The sequence below is a fragment of the Cupressus sempervirens genome, chromosome 10 (genome assembly GCF_028749045.1).
Source record: "Cupressus sempervirens isolate cs-2001-9-10 chromosome 10, ASM2874904v1, whole genome shotgun sequence".
Lineage (NCBI taxonomy): Eukaryota > Viridiplantae > Streptophyta > Pinopsida > Cupressales > Cupressaceae > Cupressus > Cupressus sempervirens.
The window spans coordinates 271526411-271545858 of NC_143127.1; the positions used below are offsets into that span (position 1 = coordinate 271526411).

Here is a 19448-nt window from a genome sequence, read left to right on the forward strand (position 1 = left end):
AAAACAAATACAAAAATTTTCAATTCTAGATTCTGAAAATGCCAATTCCTGTCATCCTACCCTAATTGGATTCTTTAATTACTTAATATGCGCCTCCTACATACTAATAGATAGTGTAATTAGTTAACGACTTTTTATCTATACCTAAATTGAATTGTGATGGAGAAATTTTACTCAAAACAGAGGCCATACGTCAGAATCCCACTAGAAATAGGATGTGCTTTGGGGAAACGTCACTCCTTTTTTTCAAAAAAAGAGCTTGGAGAGCTTGTTGAAGTCATTCCCTAACCCCAAACAGTTACAGGGAAGCTTAACCTATAAAGAGGTAAGCTCCACATTGTTGGACTGTTAACCTAAGCAATGCTGAACTTCATACTCCCGAGCTGACCTGCTGAAAACAGTTAGTAAATTGATCGTCTGCCAACTGCTTATTATCTCGAGATAGTAGAAAAGCTTCTCCTCATTATGAGGAGATTCTGTTTGATATTTTCTTGGTAAGCTTGGTCCATCTGCATAGCAGAAGAGGTTTCTTCTCCTGCCACGGTGAGTTCATTCCTATTATTTCTAAGAGGACTCTAGATTTTTGAGAATACTGAGAACATCATCGTCCTTGTCTGCACATTTATGCTGGATGTTTTCAACTGTTAAAGCCTGCTTAGCTATAAAATGCTGGCACTCCTCGACAGATTCCCTTCGAAGGTTTTCATTCACTTTGAAACTTGATTTCGAAGGGATATTCAATATCTGTAAATGAACATGTTCTCATACTATTCAGTGACGATGTCATTATGGAAGAAAAATACTGAATAACGCTGCACATTTTCGAGGCTTCAACAACAAACATAAAATGCCATTGCCATCCACTTCTCCTCTCAATCTCCCAGCATTATGGTTAAGGAGGTGCTGGACGTTCTTCTTGTTACACACAAAACCCCTGAAAACTTCTCTACATATCTTCAACTATCACAGGTCTGGTTCCTTAAGAACGTGCTTTCACAAGGGAAAAAAGTACACACATTCATCGCTCACAGGCGATTTGCAATTGCTACGCGCACAATTTTTCAGAATAAGCTTATTCACATGTATGTTAAGTGCGGAAATTTGATAGATGCCCGCAAAGTGTTTGACCATATGAAAGAACGAGATATTGTCTCATGGAATACGATTATTGCAGCGTACAGAGGACGTGGGTTTCCCGATGAGGCCGTCACACTGTTTCACCATATGCAACAAATAGGTTTCCAACCTGATCGATTTACATTTGCCACCGTTTTTCCGGCTTGTACCCAGATGGGAGCATTTGAACAGGGGATGAACATACATAAAGACATAAAGGATGTGCGAATCTTGTTAGATGATATAGTTGCAACTGCCCTGGTAGACATGTACGCAAAATGTGGAAACATAGACAAGGCGCATGAACTGTTTGACAGAATGCTGCAAAAAGATGGGTTTACTTGGACTGCGATGATTGCTGGTTATGCACAAAATGGATTGGTTGAGAAGGCTTTAGAAACTTTCAAGCAAATGCGAATGTTAGGTTTAAAGCCAGACTCTGCAACGTTTGCCAGCATCCTTCCTGCGTGTGCCAAAATGAAAGCTTTGGAAGAGGGTATGAATATCCATCAAAGCATAAAGGATAGAGGAATTCTACCAGATGTTGTAGTTGCAACAGCTCTTGTAGACATGTATGCAAAATGTGCTAGGATAGATAAGGCACGTGAACTGTTTGACAAAATGCCTCAAAGAAATGTGATCTCGTGGAATGCCATGATTGCAGGTTATATACAAAATGGAATTGTTGAAAAAGCTTTAGAAATTTTCAAGCAAATGCAATTGGCAGGTGTAAAGCCAAACTCCACAACATTTGCAAGCGTGCTTCCTGCCTGTGCCAAAATGGGAGATTTGGAACAGGGTATGGACATCCATAAAAGCATAAAGGATGAAGAAATATTGTCAGGTTCTGCAGTTGCAACTGCCCTGGTAGACATGTATGGAAAATGTGGAGGCCTAGACAAAGCACGCGAGCTGTTTGACAGAATTCCCGAAAGAGATGTATTTTTATGGACTGCGATGATTGCAGGCTATGCACAAAATGGATTTGTTGAAAAGGCTTTAGAAATTTTCAAGCAAATGCAATCAGCAGGTGTGAAGCCAGACTCCACAACCTTCGCCAGCATCCTCCCTGCCTGTGCCAGAATGGGAGCTTTGGAACAAGGCATGGACATCCATCAAAGCATCAAGGATAGAGAAATTTTGTCAGATGATACAGTTGCAACTGCCCTGGTAGATATGTATGCAAAATGTGGAAGCATAGACAAGGCACGCGAACTCTTTGATGGAATGCCTCAAAAAGATGTCATCTCATGGACTGTAATGATTACAGGATATGCACAGAATGGATTTGTTCTAAAGGCTTTAGAAACTTTCAAGCAAATGCAATTAGTAGGTGTAGAACCGAATTCTACAACCTTTGCATGCATTCTATCTGCATGCAGCCATGCAGGTTTAGTGGATGAGGGCTGTAAATACTTCAATCAAATGAGTAACCCTTATTGCATTACTCCTACAATTGATCATTATATATGCATGGTTGACGTTCTTGCCCGTGCTGGCTATCTTGAGGACACCCTAAAGTTTATCGTTAAGATGTCAGTTAAGCCTGTGGCGATTGTTTGGATGTGTTTTCTTGGTGCCTGTAGATCACATATGAATATAGGCTTAGGATTGTTTACAGCAATGGTGCTTTTTGATATGGATCCTCAAAATGCTGCAACTTATGTTCTTCTTTCAAACATCTATGCAGAAGTGGGCAAATGGGCTGAGGTTCGAATAGTAAGGAGATTGATGAAAGATAGAGGAATTAAAAAGACACCTGGATGTAGTTGGATTGAAGGCCAAAAAACGGTACATGCTTTCTGTGCAGGAGATAGATCACATCCACAGACACAAGAGATCTATGCAAAGCTGGAGAAATTGTCTTGGGAGATGAGGGCAGCAGGGTATTGTTCAGATTCAAGACATTTACTTAATGATGTAGAAGAGGAGGAAAAGGAATTATTTCTATGCCACCACAGCGAAAAGTTGGCAATTGCTTTTGGTTTGTTAAACACTACTCCTGGAACAAGTATTAGAGTTGTTAAGAATCTTCGGGTATGTGCTGACTGCCACACTGCGACAAAATTTATCTCTAAGATTGTTGAAAGAGAAATTGTTGTGAGAGATGCAAACCGTTTCCATCATTTTAAACAGGGAGAATGTTCTTGTGGAGATTACTGGTGATGCTAAATGAAACAATCTGAAAAATACGATTGCACCATAGTAATTTTTTCCATGTCAGATCTGCATTAATAATAAATAGACAGTGTTTTAGTTGCAGATTATTAAAAGATTTGTTGAACATAACTACTCCTGAATTCAATTGTATTTAAGTTTTTTAATCAACATTCTGAGTAACGCTTCATGATCCATTGTCAGGATGAAAGAGTGCATAAGGATAAGCAAAATCAAGAAAAGCTTTGTTTTTGAGTATTGGACAATCTAGACTATACCACCAGCTTCATAAAATTAGATGCATGGATGCATTACAGATAACTGTTCATACACAGTGTGGTGTATCTGTCAAAGACCTGTTTTATGATAACATGGCCATTTTATTGAATTATTTGTAACGAACCTGTAAATAAATGAAATGAAAGCCTAGAGGAGGAAGTGGAGAAAGCATGAAAAGAAAAAGTTATTTGTATATCTTTTGTCTATGTCAGTGGAGCCATTTGGGATTAAATTATGCATCACAGTTCAGTCTACAATTTAATAAAGTTAATGTAGATTTTGTCTATTTATGATTAGACATTTCTAGCGTATGCAAAATGTGGAAGCATAGACAAAGCATGCAAACTCAAAAGATGTCATCTCATGGGACTGCAATGATTACAGGATACGCACAGAATGGATTTGTTCAAAAGGCTTTAGAATCTTTTAAGCAAATGCAATTAGCAGCTCTAGAACCAAATGCTACAACCTTTTCTTGTATTCTATCAGCATGCAGCCATGAAGGTTTAGTGGATGAGGCCTGTAAATACTTCAATTAAATGAGGAACCCTTATAGCATTACTCATACAATTGATCATCATATGTGCATGGTTGGCGTTCTTGCCTGTGCTGGCTATCCTGAGGACACCCTAAAGTCTAACATTAAGATGCCAGTCAAGCCTGTGGTGATTTTCTGGATGTGTTTTCTTGGTGCATGTAGATCACATATGAATGTAGGCTTATGATTGTTTACAGTGATGCTGCTTGTCACTATTGATCCTCAAATGCCGCAACTTATGTTCTTCTTTCAAACGTCTATGCAGAAGTGGGCAGATGGGCTGAGGTTTGAATGGTAAGGAGATTGATGAAAGATACTGGAATTAAAAAGGCATCTAGATGTAGTTGGATTGAAGGCAAAAAAATGGTACATACTTTCTGTGCAGGAGACAGATTACATCCACAGAAACAGAAGATCAATGCAAAGTTGGAGAAATTGTCTTTGGACATGAGGGCAGCAGGGTATTCTTCAGATTTGAGACATTTACTTAATGATGTAGAAGAGGAGGAAAAACAATTATTTCTATGCCACCACCGTGGTGAAAAGTTGGCAATTGCATTTGGTTTGTTAAACACACCTCCTGGAACAAGTGCTAGAGTTGTTAAGAGTCTAGAATAGTTCTATGTATGCCACCACAGTGAAAAGTTGGCAATTCCATTTGGTTTGTTAAACACACCTGCTGGAACAAGTATTAGATATGTTAGAAATCTTTCGGGTATGTACTGATTGCCACACTGCAACAAAATTTATCTCTAGGATTGTTGAAAGAGAAATTGCTGGGAGTTTCCATCATTTTGAACAGGGAGAATGTTTTCTTGGAAATTATTGGCAATGCTAAATGAAACAATCTGAAAAATATGATTGCACCATAATATGTGTTTCATGACAGATATGCATTAAAATAAGTTAACAATATTTTAGTTGCTGATTATAAAAAGCTTTGTTGATCATAATTGTTTCTGACTTCAATCATACAACACACAGGAACATCCCACGCCCAAGATCAAATATGAGAAGAGGAATCCACCACAGCAGAACTCCTGTTAATGGTGAGAAATCTGTTCTAAAGTTATTTATTGTATTTTGTGTATGCACATTATCAATATTTTTTGTTTGAATCAGCATGTCTAATTGTATTTATACATGTTTTTGTAGTGGATTGAAGCCCTCACATCTCACAACACATTTGATATCGAGCATATAATGTCTGGGGACAAATTAGAGTCACATGAGCCATCAAGATATGCTATATGGGAATAGGCTGGCACTGCCAATCTAGTGCAATTTTTTCTAATTTCTGATAGGTTCAGGATCTTAGATAAAGTTTTTTTTGAGCGATTCATGTTTTAGGTTTTATTTCTATACTTGGCTTCCTCAAGTACTTCTTTTTATGCCAAAAAGGCCATCACTCATAATTCTAAATATATAAAACAGATTTCTCAATGTGGCTTTCCATAAAAACCACTGTGGCAAATGAAATGTGCGCTGCAAAAAAGACCATAGATGTGTCTTTGGAATGTGCTTTATGCCTAAATCCATCTCAGTCTGCCCTTATGCCTAATGCCCACTAACCCATCTTCAGTTTTGGCAGTCTCAGGGTATTGCATATCTTTTTCCCAGTATTTTAAGGGTGGTCAATCTGTTTATTACTAAAATTCTGGATTTTTTTATCTCTCCATAAGACTGAGTTATTCATTATTTCAATTTGTATGTAGATAATAAATCAACATAAGGTTGATGTTGTTTGTTATGTTCTCTTAATGAGAATCATCATGATTTTAAACTTTGTTGGATTTGCTTTGTAAATATCTAAGAGATTGTATCTATGTCAAAAAATCTCGATGTTTAGAAATTGCGAGTATCTTTCATTGTCAATGAGGATGTTTGGAAATTTAAGGGCAACCTTATGGTAAGTATCTTGTGATGTAAGAAATTTATGAATTATATTTATAAGAATGTTTATTAAACAAATTTATTTAGCAATTTAAATTTTATAAGTCTTTTTTAATGTTTTCATACATTTTGGAAAAATTTGTTGGAATAATAGCTTGCAGAGTGATGCAACTAGCAAGATAAAACTTAATAACAACTCTTCTTTAAGTTTACAAACCCCGCTAAGATCCTTCCGAGGACCCCTCTTGCTGACCAAGTATTGGGTTCCCTCAAGAATGGACTTACCTAGGACCTCTACAAGTGTCCCACTCCAAAGACAATCCACTTCTTAGGTGTGAGACTCACTATTCACTATCTAGCCCTTGACCACCACAAGTGTTCCTTCTCTTGCCAATAGGATCACACCATCCACAAAGTATTTAAACCTTCAACAAAGGTTCGAACCACTCCTAGGCTTCCAAGACCTCTCATTCCTCCAACTGATGCATTCAAGTTTGTGACTTTGACCATACATCATATTTCATACTCCAAGGCCTAATAGATGACCTACTAGAACCAAGTCTCTAAATCGGGTAATTGGAGTCTTACTCCAAAATCTTCCAAAGGAACCCCTAAACAAATTCTACTTTTGAATACGGTCCTTTTTAGAGTACTTAAAAACTCCCAATTTTCATTCCTTGGTTTGATCAACTGGTTAGGTTTTTTAATAACCTCCTTTTATGACTATTAGGCCTAATTTCTTGCACAAACTTTACAAACCTTACAACATGTTTGTTCTCTCTAATTCATTTACTCCAGCATCATCCTTAGTCTCTATCAATGACACTTCTTCTCCCAATTTGGCCAATCTACACATCCTATTCATCCAAACACCTAATTCATATCACCCTAGGCTAGTCACATAGGGATACCTAGCCTCAAATGCTCCTCTCCATCACTTGGCCCTTGTGCCCTTTAACCAAAACTATGGAAGTCATTTAATATATGGGGCAACCCTTAATTGCACTAAAGATTAGGAACTTCTATTGTGGAAATGAGGAGGCATTGTCCATTTAGTGTCTAAACCCCAGTTCCTAGGGTTTTCAGACTAGTGTACTCAAAACTAATAAAAAACTCTTAGATCCCTATACCAATGAAATGCTATAAGCACCAAAAGGAAGTAATTCAATCTAGCATCAATATTCGACATCATGCAATCCATCAACAACTTCTAGATGGTTTGCAATAGCAAGATTATTTGTTGAAAAGCAATAAAAAGAGCATAAGAATCCAAATTTTTCATTAATTTTTCAAATACAGTTTGGAACACTTAAAATGACCATTGCCAACCATTTTCTAACATTTTCAACTGGCCATTAATATTCAAAACAATTTGTTGTTGGATCGAAAAATTTCAAAGTTGTGCCTTTTCACAACATGCCTATTTTCCACCTTGTGAAATAGTGATAGCTTTGCTATTTTGCAACACACCTATGTGCATTATTGCAAAATAGCAAAGCCATGTTCCTATAATTTCTCAAACATGTGAAAATGATATTAACAAACATGTGCCATGATTTGCATGGTTTGCCCATTGTTGAACAATGGCCTTTAAGTTGCTATTTAGAATAATTAAGGGTTGCCCCTTTTTCTTTTTTCTTAGATTATTTGAATATCTTTGGCTTTCAACTAATTATTTGAACACTATATTCAAAGATGTTCTTACTATTATTTAAATGAACTACGTCCAATTGTATTGTTCAAATTATATTCAACTAAATTATAAATTAAGATAAAAATAATTTTTCTTGTTCTAAATATAACATGATTAAAAAAGGTCAACTACATTAAACAGTTGACCCTTATTCCATAAAATAAGGATAACTACATTATATTGTTTTAAGAACTATGTTGCAAAACAAATCTTTATTGAGTTAAAGGATATCTTAGTAAATATTTGATAAATTGGGTTCACCTAGCTTCTAGAAAAAAATGTAGCTATTATAAATTCTTTTTAACAAGAAACTTGTTTGGCTATGCATTGATGTTAAGGTAATTGTTTTCACTATAAGATTAAAGATAATTTAAACCCTTGATAAATTAATTGATATTGATAGTTATTAATGAAACATAGTGTTATATATTAAATTTAAGAAGAAGAGCCATAGTAAATGTTTGAAAAGAGACTTACATATATATTAAAATTAAGAATTACTTTCACCAATGAGTTTACAAATATTGTAACTGTAGATGAACTCAAAATGCTTGGAAAGTGTGAATTTGATAACAAGTGTACCACTTAAAATGGACACACTTGTCTCCTAAGAACTTTTAGCTCCTTCCTTTTCATGATTCCCTCTTCGGACCATGGATATGCCTATGCTCGCTCTTCTTTTCATCTTTTCTTCTTCTCTCTTCCACATTTCCACCCTATCCTTTTGGCATCTGCCCTGGCTCTCTGTGGCACCTAGGACCATTCCTCCTAGACTAGGTCAACCTAGGTCGACCTAGTCATCCCAAGCCAACATCGTCCTGGACTAGCTCGACTTAGTCTCCAACATTTTTGGATCTCGGGGCTTGAAATTCCTTTGGGGTTTAAATAATTTATGACAGTTATCAAGTCAACCTGTATTGTTTTCCCATCTGAAAACTCATATAAGGAGATTTGGAGGCTTCATTTTCATATCTCATCAAGATCAAGCATCTCATTCATATCTCATTTCAAGTGATTCAAGCTCTTGCTCTCTAGTGAAGATTTTTTCTTTTTGCATTCAAGGAGTTCAAACATTCAAGGCTTTTTCAAGCATTCAAGCAAGGATATTTCTATCTAGCATTGAAAAATCCTTTGTGAGCATTTCCTTTTTAAGATCAAGCGCATTGTTGGCCATCAAGGGAGGAGATCTTCATTGAAGCATACATCTTCTTCTTCATTGATGCATATTCATATCCATGACACCATGATGAAATTATGGTAGATCTATTGCAAAGAGTGGAAATACCATACATCCCTAATTTAAGATCTACAATACAGCTACATTACATACACATATGGACAAGATGAATCCTAACATTTATCTTGTTCTTTACAGTCCTTTACATTTACATTTCTCAATTACAATTAATTCCTTAACCTAGGGCTTGACCAAGGGAAACCCTCATCAAACCCCAACCCCCAAACCTTTCTTTTCTGTGTTAATGTGTAGGTTGGGAGTGAAAAGAATCATAGATATGGAACCTACAATTCACAAGCTTTCTAGAGTCCTCAGTTTCAGAGTCGCGGACTACGTCACCCTGGTTGTTGGACATCCTTCCAAGTCAACCTAGTCATTCAATCTCTGATTCCAAGGAGATTTTTGGGTTTTGTTGCTTTCATCATTTCATTCCAAGATTTGTAGACAGAAGTTCAAAAAATATTCAGATTTGAAAGTTCTTAAGCGAAAACACTTCTTCCTCTATGCATTTCAAGGTGAGTCTTTCATATTTCATTTCATTTCATATCTTTACCCTAGATTTACATCTTAATTGGGCTGATTGTATTCACATAGCATCTAGATTTACATTTTCTAAGCAATTAGTTTAATTTCACATTCACATTATCCTATTAAGGGCCTAAAAGAGTGTATTCCCTTGTATTGGATTCCTTTTTACATCTCGGATTTAGTGTTAGCACCCCTTTCCCTTTGGGTCCTAGCTAATCTAATTCAGATCATAAGTGGAATCATACTAAGAAATTCCCCTCTTTCCGTAACACACATATTTGAATGGCTTAGTGTCCTAGTAAAGTGGAAGTATATGTCTTATTTGAAGTGCTTCCATTTTACCACTAAATATTGGTGAACCTGACCTTCTTACACTCTTTCTTGGAGTTGGATATTCCTCTTTTGCAAATCTCTCTTCTTTGGCCTTGGCTTCACCAACTAAACATTTTGGTGAACTCGACAAGTCCCCTCTTTTTGATTTTGGAGTTAGATCCCTTAATCTCTCTTCTTTGGAGTTAGATCTCCCTTATTTTGTGTGTTTACCTTCTTTTGGTGAATCCAACTTTGTCAACTCTTTATTTTGTGGTGTTAGATTGCTCCTTCTAAAATTTATTGGGTATTTACCTTCTTTTGGTGAACCTGTCCTTCTTACCCTCTTTCATAGCATTAGACTTGGCTATCTTGTGTGTGGTTAGATCTCCCTTTTATGCTATGTAATGTTCCCATATTTTTAGCATCTTAGTGAAGCTCTTAGCCTTGACACTCTCTGAAGGCTAAGTGGAGAAATAAGGAGAAATTGATTAAATTAATTTCTTATAAAGTCATTAAATAAATTAAAATAAAAAGGTGACTTTGTATTTAATTAATTTAATTAATTGAGAGTGCATTAATTATTGGAAGGGGAAAACTTCTAGTAATTGCAATTGTTAAATATTTTATTAATTATTGTATTGAAAGAGAGAAGCTTCTAGCAAGTGCATTAATTATTGGAAGGGGGAAACTTCTAGTAATTTAATTTCCTAAAAGCACATTAATTATTGGAAAGGGAGAAACTTCTAGAGAATGCAATTATTAAATATTTTATTTCCTTCTATAAGGGTGAAGGAAAAGTATAAATAGAGGTGAGAGCTTCATTGGTTATCATCCAATTATTGTATCCGATTATTGTGAATTGCATTTGATATTAAGTTGGGAGAAGAAACTAAGGTTTTTGATTTCAGTTAGCCATTGAAGAACGCCAACTCTTCAGCGTTGCAACCATTTGAGGTGGTGAAATATCCATTGAATTTGGTTTTCAGGAGAGCTTCAATTCAGGAGTTCTATTTGTGCTTAAATTGGAGAATACATTTTGGCTACTACAGTACGCATCCATAATGTTGCACTACAATATCTATGTTTGATTCATGTCCATTCTTGGGCATCACTATTATCAGGTTCCTTTTGTAACTATTAGTAGTTATCATTGTACTTCATAAGAATATGATTTTGCTATGGTAATTCAAAATCAAATTTTGGCATTACTGTAGTCATTATTGTATGTTAATTATTTTGCATTTCATATCTAGTTTCCATGTATTTGCATTGAAAATGCCAAAAGAATTGCACTTGCATATTACTTCCTTGTAAGAGGATATTACATTGGTATCAAAACTTGCTTGCAAAGTGTTTGATGAAATGCCAAACAACTGAAGTATAAAACATTTTGGAAGTTATAACCTATTAGGGTTATTACATTGGTATCAGAGCTTGCTTGAAAAGTATTCGACAAAATGTCAAACAACTGAACTAGTGAAGATTTTGGTGTTTGAAAAATTTATAACCTGTTGGGATTATTACATGCTCTTTATTACATCTGCATGGTTATATCTCATTAGGGTTCCCTTTTGCGGTCTCCCTTTTATGAGCTTAAATAAATGAAGTCCAACCTATAACATTCTCGTTCGAAAAAGTTGTAGACTCGTGGGCTCCTTTGGCCATGATTCTTCTTTTCTTCCTAGGACTCATGATGATACCCCCATCATTTCTCATACTCTTAATCCTATCACGTAGCATAACTCTTCTCATTCATCCCAAGATGATGATGATGCTTTAAGAGTTCCTCCTTCACACATTGATAAGCTTTCAAATGAATTTGATAAATTGGAAACTTGGCTTGTTCAAGAAAATCAGAATCTTGATAGCATTGTTTTTGTTGAAGCTCTTAAAAAGATTGTTAATAATGATGACAATAATCTTTCTATCTTTCGTGGTATATCTCATCTTATTAATAGTCATGCTAAGTCTTTGATGAAATGTGCTCAAGAGTTAGGATATCCTCCTCCCTCCACAACTGTTGAAATTTGTATCCCAATTTCTACCACTCTTTTGAGCATACCTATCTATGTACCACCTCTTATGACTACTTCTAAGCAAGTGTCCCCTCCTTTAAGTGTTGGTCTTCCTAGTCTTTCATTTCCCATTAGTGTTCCTCCTATTTTCATTCCTTCTTCGTTACCTTCATATAATGTGGTTCCTTTTAATTATTCGAACCCTTTTCCTCATTCCTTCTCATCCTCTACTGACATCTTTACATATTCTTTCTGCTTCTTATACTTTTCCTAATACATCTAGCATACCTATGGTTACTAGCGTGTCTTTCAACCCCACCGTTAGTACCTTGGTTCAATCTATCTCCACTTTACAACAACAACTTGGTTAACTCACCCAATCAAAGTACAATATTCCTACATGTGATGTTGCTAATCCCCTTTCCTTAGATATTCTTTGTATTGTTATTCCACATCATGTTGAGGTACCTCGTCTTGAGACTTATAATGGTAAGTGAGATCCTATGATTCATGTTAAAACTTTGTAGACTATATGTAGTGATTTTTCTCACGACTATAGGCTTATGGCTAAGTTGTTTCCACACACTTTTAGGGATAGAGCATTGCAAGGGTATTGCTCTCTACCTTCTTATTCTATTGATTCTTTTCAAACTCTTGCAAATGCTTTCATTCAACATTTTTAGATTAATATTGGTTTCTAGTTTCTTTAACTGATTTAATGCATTGTAAAAAAATGTTAAAGAGAAAGCTATTAAATTTATTGGTAGATTTAAACACTTGTATGCTCATATTTCTTAAATTGTGCCTGATCATGATATTCAACACATCTTTATTTCTAATTTACAAAAATACATTAGGGATAAGATCATCCTTACCAAGTATACCTAATTTTTACATCTATGTGCAGTGCTTCACCATTGCCAGTTACAAATGAGTCAACTCGAGAGCTCTACTCTGATGGTTCCTATTTCTAGTGAAAAGAGTGACACCACTAGAAATCCAAAGAAATTTTCTAAACCTAACAATTTCATCAAAATCAAGTCTATGAATACAATTGATCATCAAGTGGCTACTACATCTAGAGGTACAACTACTTTTTCCTCTGTATTTCATCCTGATTGTTACTATACTCAACTATTTGAGCCTTTTCCTGAGGTGATGACTAAGTTGATTCATGCTCGTGTCCTTAATCTTCCTCCTATTCATCCTATTTATCCTAGTAAACCTTTTCCTAAGTCTTTTGATTCTAATTCTTTCCATCAATATCACCATTGACTAGGTCATGATACTCAAAAGTGTTACGGTTTGAAGAATGTTATTCATGACCTTATTGATTCTAAGGCTATTTATCTTGATGCTCAAGTTAATAACATGAATAAGTTTGTTGTGCCACCTAATCAGAATTTGCATGATTTATACTGATCCTTTATCTTCACACTCAATGAATGTTATTAATCAACCTTCTTCTTATTCTTCTGATCACCATATTGATTATAATGAGAAGATAGAAAAAGTGTATGATTTATCATGTTGAGTTAGACTCTCAATCTCCAATTTATTCTCCACTTGAGCCTAAACAAACACCTCCTATTATTAGATTTAGTCAGTCTAATATGTTTAAGGAACCTAATGGTCTTCTTTACATCACTACTAGTGTTGCTCGTATTCCTTCTCGTGCTACTTTGGCTGATCCTTCCTTTGTTGTGAATGTTATCACTGATGAACGCATTTTTAACAAATGAATACATAGAGATACTTAAGATTCAACTCCTATTTAGATTCAAACTTGTAATGGTTTTCTCTATCATCCTCAAGGTTCTATCACTTTACCTGTTGGACTTTTAGGGAAACCTATTTATACTGCCTTTGTTATTATTCCTAATTCCGATCAATTTCAATTTAAGCTGGGTATTCCATGGCTTTCTTCTATGCAAGTTGTAGCTTCTCCTATTCATAAATGCCTTAAATTTCCTCATGATGGATACATTGTTACCATTAATCATTCTCTTTATAAACCATTGCATCCTAGAGATTGTGCTGAGATAGATGTTTATTGGCTACCTCATCATGAAAAACCACATACTCATCCTGATCCATCTCTACAGAAACTATCAACGATATAAAGTAGCTAAGATCACGGAGATGGGTCTTCCTAAGGGTTGTTCATCTCTGCCTATCTTTCCTACTCCATCTCTTCCTTCTACTTCTTCTTTTGTTCCTTTAGTTACTACATTTCAACCCATTGATGTTCCTTCTTCAGAACGTATGCTTGTTGATCCTATTCTTCCTTCTATCCCTTGTAAGACTATTCGTAACCAACATGCTTGTCAATGTTGCAAGAACCATCAAGCTAGAACTAAGGCTCAAGCTCGTTCTCTTGCTTCCCAACCTACATCTTCATCTCAACCTTTACCTTCATTTGATCAGACTATGCATGTTTCTTTGGAGGAAGCTACACAAGGTGACACTTTGCACAATGATTATGTTCATACTTTAGATTCTATTAATCTAGATATGGAAGACACTATAGATGATAGTAGTGATGACGAATTAATTAGTATGGACAGTGATTTTCCTAACATGTTTTCTACGCAACTTACAATCACTTCTAGTAATGAGCACAATGACTCTCAAAGTCCTTACCAAAAAATCATTATGATTCCTACTATTATGGATGTGGTTCCTCTTATGAGTCTCCATCCTTCCCCTAGAATTTTAGACCGAGATGGGGGGGGGGGGGGGGGGCGGGTGGTCACTCAGAGCACTTGATGTGAACTCCATCTATCATGGTAGTTTGTAGTGTTCTTGTGTTGTGTTTCTCCCATGTTGTGTATTTGTCTTTTGATTTCTTTAGACAATCCTTGTTTCTTTTTTGAGCACAAGAGGATAAAGTGATCACTATGTTGTATACATTCTTCTATTCATATCTATCTTGTTCTACATGTCATTCTATGTTATGTTGCACCTATGTTATTGTTTATACCAGTGATCTTGTCTAGTCTTCTTGGTCACTTATGAAATGGTAGCACTAATTTTTTTTGGTCTCCATGTTACTGGCCCAAAAAGAATTCTTCGCATCTTTTTTGTGTCTTTTCCTCCATTCTGTCATAGTTCTACTTCCTTTGGAGAATGATGCTATTTTTCATACTTGACATAACATTGCATGTTATCATATGATCTTATTGACCCCTCAATTAGTAGATTCCTTTTGTGCTCTATCTTTTTGTTGTGCTCATTTCTCTTGACATGTTTTTCCTCTTGGGGGAATCTCATAGTGAAAATGTTCTTTCGTGGATGCATGTATGCTTTTGTTAAAACTATTGCTCTTGCTAAGCCATTTGCAATCGCTTTAACGTGGTGGATACACTCCTCTCATTCCTTTCTTCCATGGAATATAAATATAGATTTTGTGTATAGTTTGTAGTACTTCAACCTTTAGTGCTTGGTATGGTTTCTAAGGTATACCCAAATCTATGCATTGTTATTTCATTTTTTGTCTTTCTCTTTTTCTTTTTATTTTAGTTTCCAAGAGCTATGGATAGTTCCTGGGGGCTTGATCTCTTTTTGGATCCCCCTCTAAACTATTGATAGTTTGGGAGGCCTGATCCTTATTTTCAACCCTTCATTTGACTACTAACAATCTAGGAAGCCCAATCTTGTTTGATCCCATAAGGACACACAAATCCTTATGCCCGAAATGATTTTTGATTCTTCTTTTTTGGGACATGGAGTTCCCTTAAAGTTGAATGCCTTGATGGACTGACTAGCATATCACATGCACTTGCTAGACCATTTGGTTAATCTTTTGATGGGTTGAATAGCATGCCACACACACTTGCTAGACTATTCAATTCCATCCCCTTTTCTAGAGACCTTTCCCCCCTAGTTCTTTCCTTTTCCTTGTGTGGTTCACAATAAGACACACAAATATTATTGGGCAAGAAACTACAGCCCATTTTGTTTCGTAGTGCTTATCTCTCTTATTATGATTTTGGATGTGATAAAGACTCAAGTTTTTTGGGTGCTCGATGATTTATTTTCCTCCTTAGTCATGATAATATTTTCTCTTTTTCTCTACTTTATTCTGAGTTTGAGGAAACTCATACTCTCGCTAAAGTGGGGGCTAAATGTATTGTCTTAAAATGGATGCACTTGCCTTTTTAAATATTTTAGCTTCCTCCTCTTCATAATTCCCTCTTCGGACCATGGATATGCTCGCTCTTCTTTTCTTGTTTTCTTCTTCTCTCTTCTATATTTCCAACCTATCCTTATAGCATATGCCCTAGCTCTCTGTGGCACCGAAGACCTATTCTCCTAGACCAAGTCGACCAAGGTCAACCTAGTCCTCCTAGGTTGACAGAGACCTGGACTAGGTCAACCCATGTCGACCTAGTCCCTGGTAGTTATGGATCTTGGGGCTCGAAAGTCCTTAGGGGTTTAATTAGTTTATGACTGTTATCCAGTTGACTTGTATTGTTTTCTCACCCAAAAACTCATATATAAGGAGATTTGGAGGCTTTATTTTCATATATCATCAAGATCAAGCATCTCCTTCATATCTCATTTCAAGTGATTTAAGCTCTTTCTCTCTAATGAAGATTTTTTCCTTTTGCATTGAAGGAGTTTAAGCATTCAAGCCTTTTTCAAGCATTCAAGTAAGGAGATTGCTATCTAGCATTGAAGAATCCTTTGTGAGCATTTCTTCTTCAAGATCTAGTGTATTGTTGGCCATCAAGGGAGGAGATATACATTGAAGCATTCATCTTCTGCTTCATGTATGCTTATTCATATCCATGACACTATGATGGAATTATGATAGATCCATTGCAAAGAGTGGAGATACCTTACATTCCTAATTTAAGATCTACAATACAACTACATTACATACACACATGGGCAAGGTGAATCCTAATTTTTTAATTTTTTTTTACACTCCTTTACATTTACATTTCTCAATTATGACTAATTCCTTAACCTAGAGCTTGACCAAGGCAAGCCCTCATCAAACATGAACCCACAAAACTTTCTTTTCTATGTTGATTTATAGGTTGAGAGTTAAAAAAATCACATATTTAGAACTTACATTTCACAAGATTTTTGGAGTCATATGTTTCGGAATTGTAGACTATGTCAACCTGGTTGTAGGATGTCCTTTCAAGTTGACCTAGTCCTTCAGTCTTGGATTCTGAGGAGATTTTTGGGTTTTGTTCCTTTTGTTGTTTCATTTCAAGATTCACATAAAAAAGCTCTAAAATATTTAGATCCAAAATTTCTTGAGTGAAAATAAATCTTCCTCTACGCATTTCAAGGCGAGTCTTTCATATTTAATATACTTTCATATCTTTAGCCCAGATTTGCATCTTAATTGGGCTGATTGTATTCATATAGCATCTAGATTTACGTTTTCTAAGTAATTAGTTTAATTTTACATTCACATTATCCCATTAAGGGCCCAAGAGAGTGTATTCCTTTGTATTGTATTCCTCTTTACACCTTGGATTTATATTAGCACCCCTTTTCCTCTGGGTCCTAGCTAATCTAATTTAGATCATAAGTCGAATCATACTTAGAAATTACCCTTTTTCCCTCACATACATATTTGAATGGCTCAGTGTCCTAGTAATGTGGAAGTCTACATCTTATTTAAAGTGCTTCCATTTTATCACTAAACAACAAGTACAAGTTGGGCAAAACTATACTACCACAATATTTTTATGACATTGCACCACAATTCATAAGCATGAAAGGGACATACAACCAAGGATGCCACTTACCAATTAGCTTCAATGTACCTAATTATATGCTATTGCAAAAGAAAGATATTACACTTTCAATAATTAAAGACCATGACAATGGTCGCTTAGATAAACCATTGCACATGAGAATTGAAGTGACTATAAGAACATGAAAATCATACCTAATAAGTCGTTTAATAAAAGCACTCCAAAGAATGAGAAAAGAGCCAAATAACTTGATATTTACTAGCCCCCACTAGATACTAGCCCTACTAGAATAGTTTCATAACATACATGTATCGATAATACATTCGACACTGAAAAATTATATCAAAGAAATGAAACCATTAAAACTAAAAGTACTAGCCATTTTTCAATAAGAGATGAAGTAAAAAAGGCCTTTCCCCAATGACACATATTTTATTTAGTGGTTTCTAGAATAAAGGGGAGGGAGGGAGGGGAAGGGAGTGTGTGTGTGTGTGTGTGTGTGAGAGAGAGAGAGAGAGAGAGAGAGAGAGAGAGAGAGAGAGAGAGAGAGAGAGAGAGTTCATAAAGTGATGGGTGTAAGGGGGAGGGAGAGACATGGAGTAAGGTAGGGAGAGAATGAAAGAGGGGATAAATAGATAGGTAAGAGACCTAGATGGAAAGCGAGGGGAAAGAGAAGTGAGAAACCTATATATAAAGAGAGGGTAAGGTGGATAGAGAAGGATATAAAGAGGTGGATAATGAGACATACATGTAGAGGTAGATAGGTAGAGAAGAAGCGTGGATAAAACTTAGAAAGGGGAGAGAAAGGGTGGGATGATGAGGCAACAACCTAGACAATGAATAGAGAATAAGAGAAGAAGAGAAAATAATACAGAGTGGGTTGAGGATATATGTAGGGGAAATGGATAAATGTAGGGAAAAAACTAAAGAGGTTAGAGAGATCCTAGGGAGAGAAACATATACATAGGAATATTTAATCTCAACTAAATGTGGGCCCTAAACCTTGTACCATTACTATTGTGCCCTAGATCCTATGTAAATATGGTCAATACTAAACCCTATATCCTAAAATTTTATATACCTTAAGTAATCTATATATTGTAACTTTTTTCCACTCTTTCATATATAGTTTAATATTTAACAAAATGATGGAAAACCTGATATTCTAATGGCTTAAATATAAAAAAAGTTGCAAAGTAAACACATCTTACCAATCATAAAATAAGATTATGTAGTTTTAAAAATAAGAATATTTAGTTCAACTTGCAACTTTATGTATATAACCCTAGCCCTAATTGAATGACCATACATTTGATGATATATACAAAATGAAGGATTCACTTGATTTTGCATCGTCTCAAAATTATGATGTAAATTTTTATACATGTTTTATATTATCTCAAATTAAAGGCTTGATATCACAATCTTCTAATTTATGTAATGTGACATGTGCAACTAGATAGGATTTCATTGTAAATATGAAGTATCCAAGTTGAACTCAACATCATATTTTCCAACCTACAAAATTGAGTTTTTGGTTGGTAAGATGAATTCTTCTTCCTCACTTCATGCTATCTCAAATAAATGATTGGACATTAAAAAATTCCACTTTGTGTAAAAGATTCATGCACACCTTGAAAGGATTTGATTATAAATATGAAGTTCTAGATTGAACTACACACCATGTTATCTAACCTACACAAACTTATTTTATGGTCGTCAAGATGTAATTCTTCTAGTCATTTGATATCATCTAAAACTAAGGGTTGAATATCACAACCTTCCACTTGAGATGAAAGATATATGTGTACCACAATAGGATTTGATTTTACATATGAAGTTTTAGGTATAACTAAACACATTGTAAATATTAAGTTATTGGTTGAACTAACACATTATTTCATTCAACCTACACAAACTTATATTATGGTTGGCAAGATATTTTTTTCTTCCTTTA

The 19448-nt window shown here is 35.4% G+C and overlaps 1 protein-coding gene across 1 annotated transcript in view; it reads left to right on the plus strand.

Annotated features, from left to right (window-relative positions):
* Positions 1–237: 237 nt before the first annotated feature.
* LOC149533697 (uncharacterized) overlaps positions 238–19448 on the plus strand; it is a 38292-nt gene continuing 19081 nt past the window's right edge. The window contains exons 1-4 of the mRNA XM_089805902.1: positions 238–3278; positions 3860–4074; positions 4288–4384; positions 4476–4551. Coding sequence (XP_089662028.1) covers positions 889–3278; positions 3860–4074; positions 4288–4384; positions 4476–4551 — 2778 coding nt within the window. The 5' untranslated portion in view covers positions 238–888. The remainder of the gene's footprint in view (positions 3279–3859; positions 4075–4287; positions 4385–4475; positions 4552–19448) is intronic.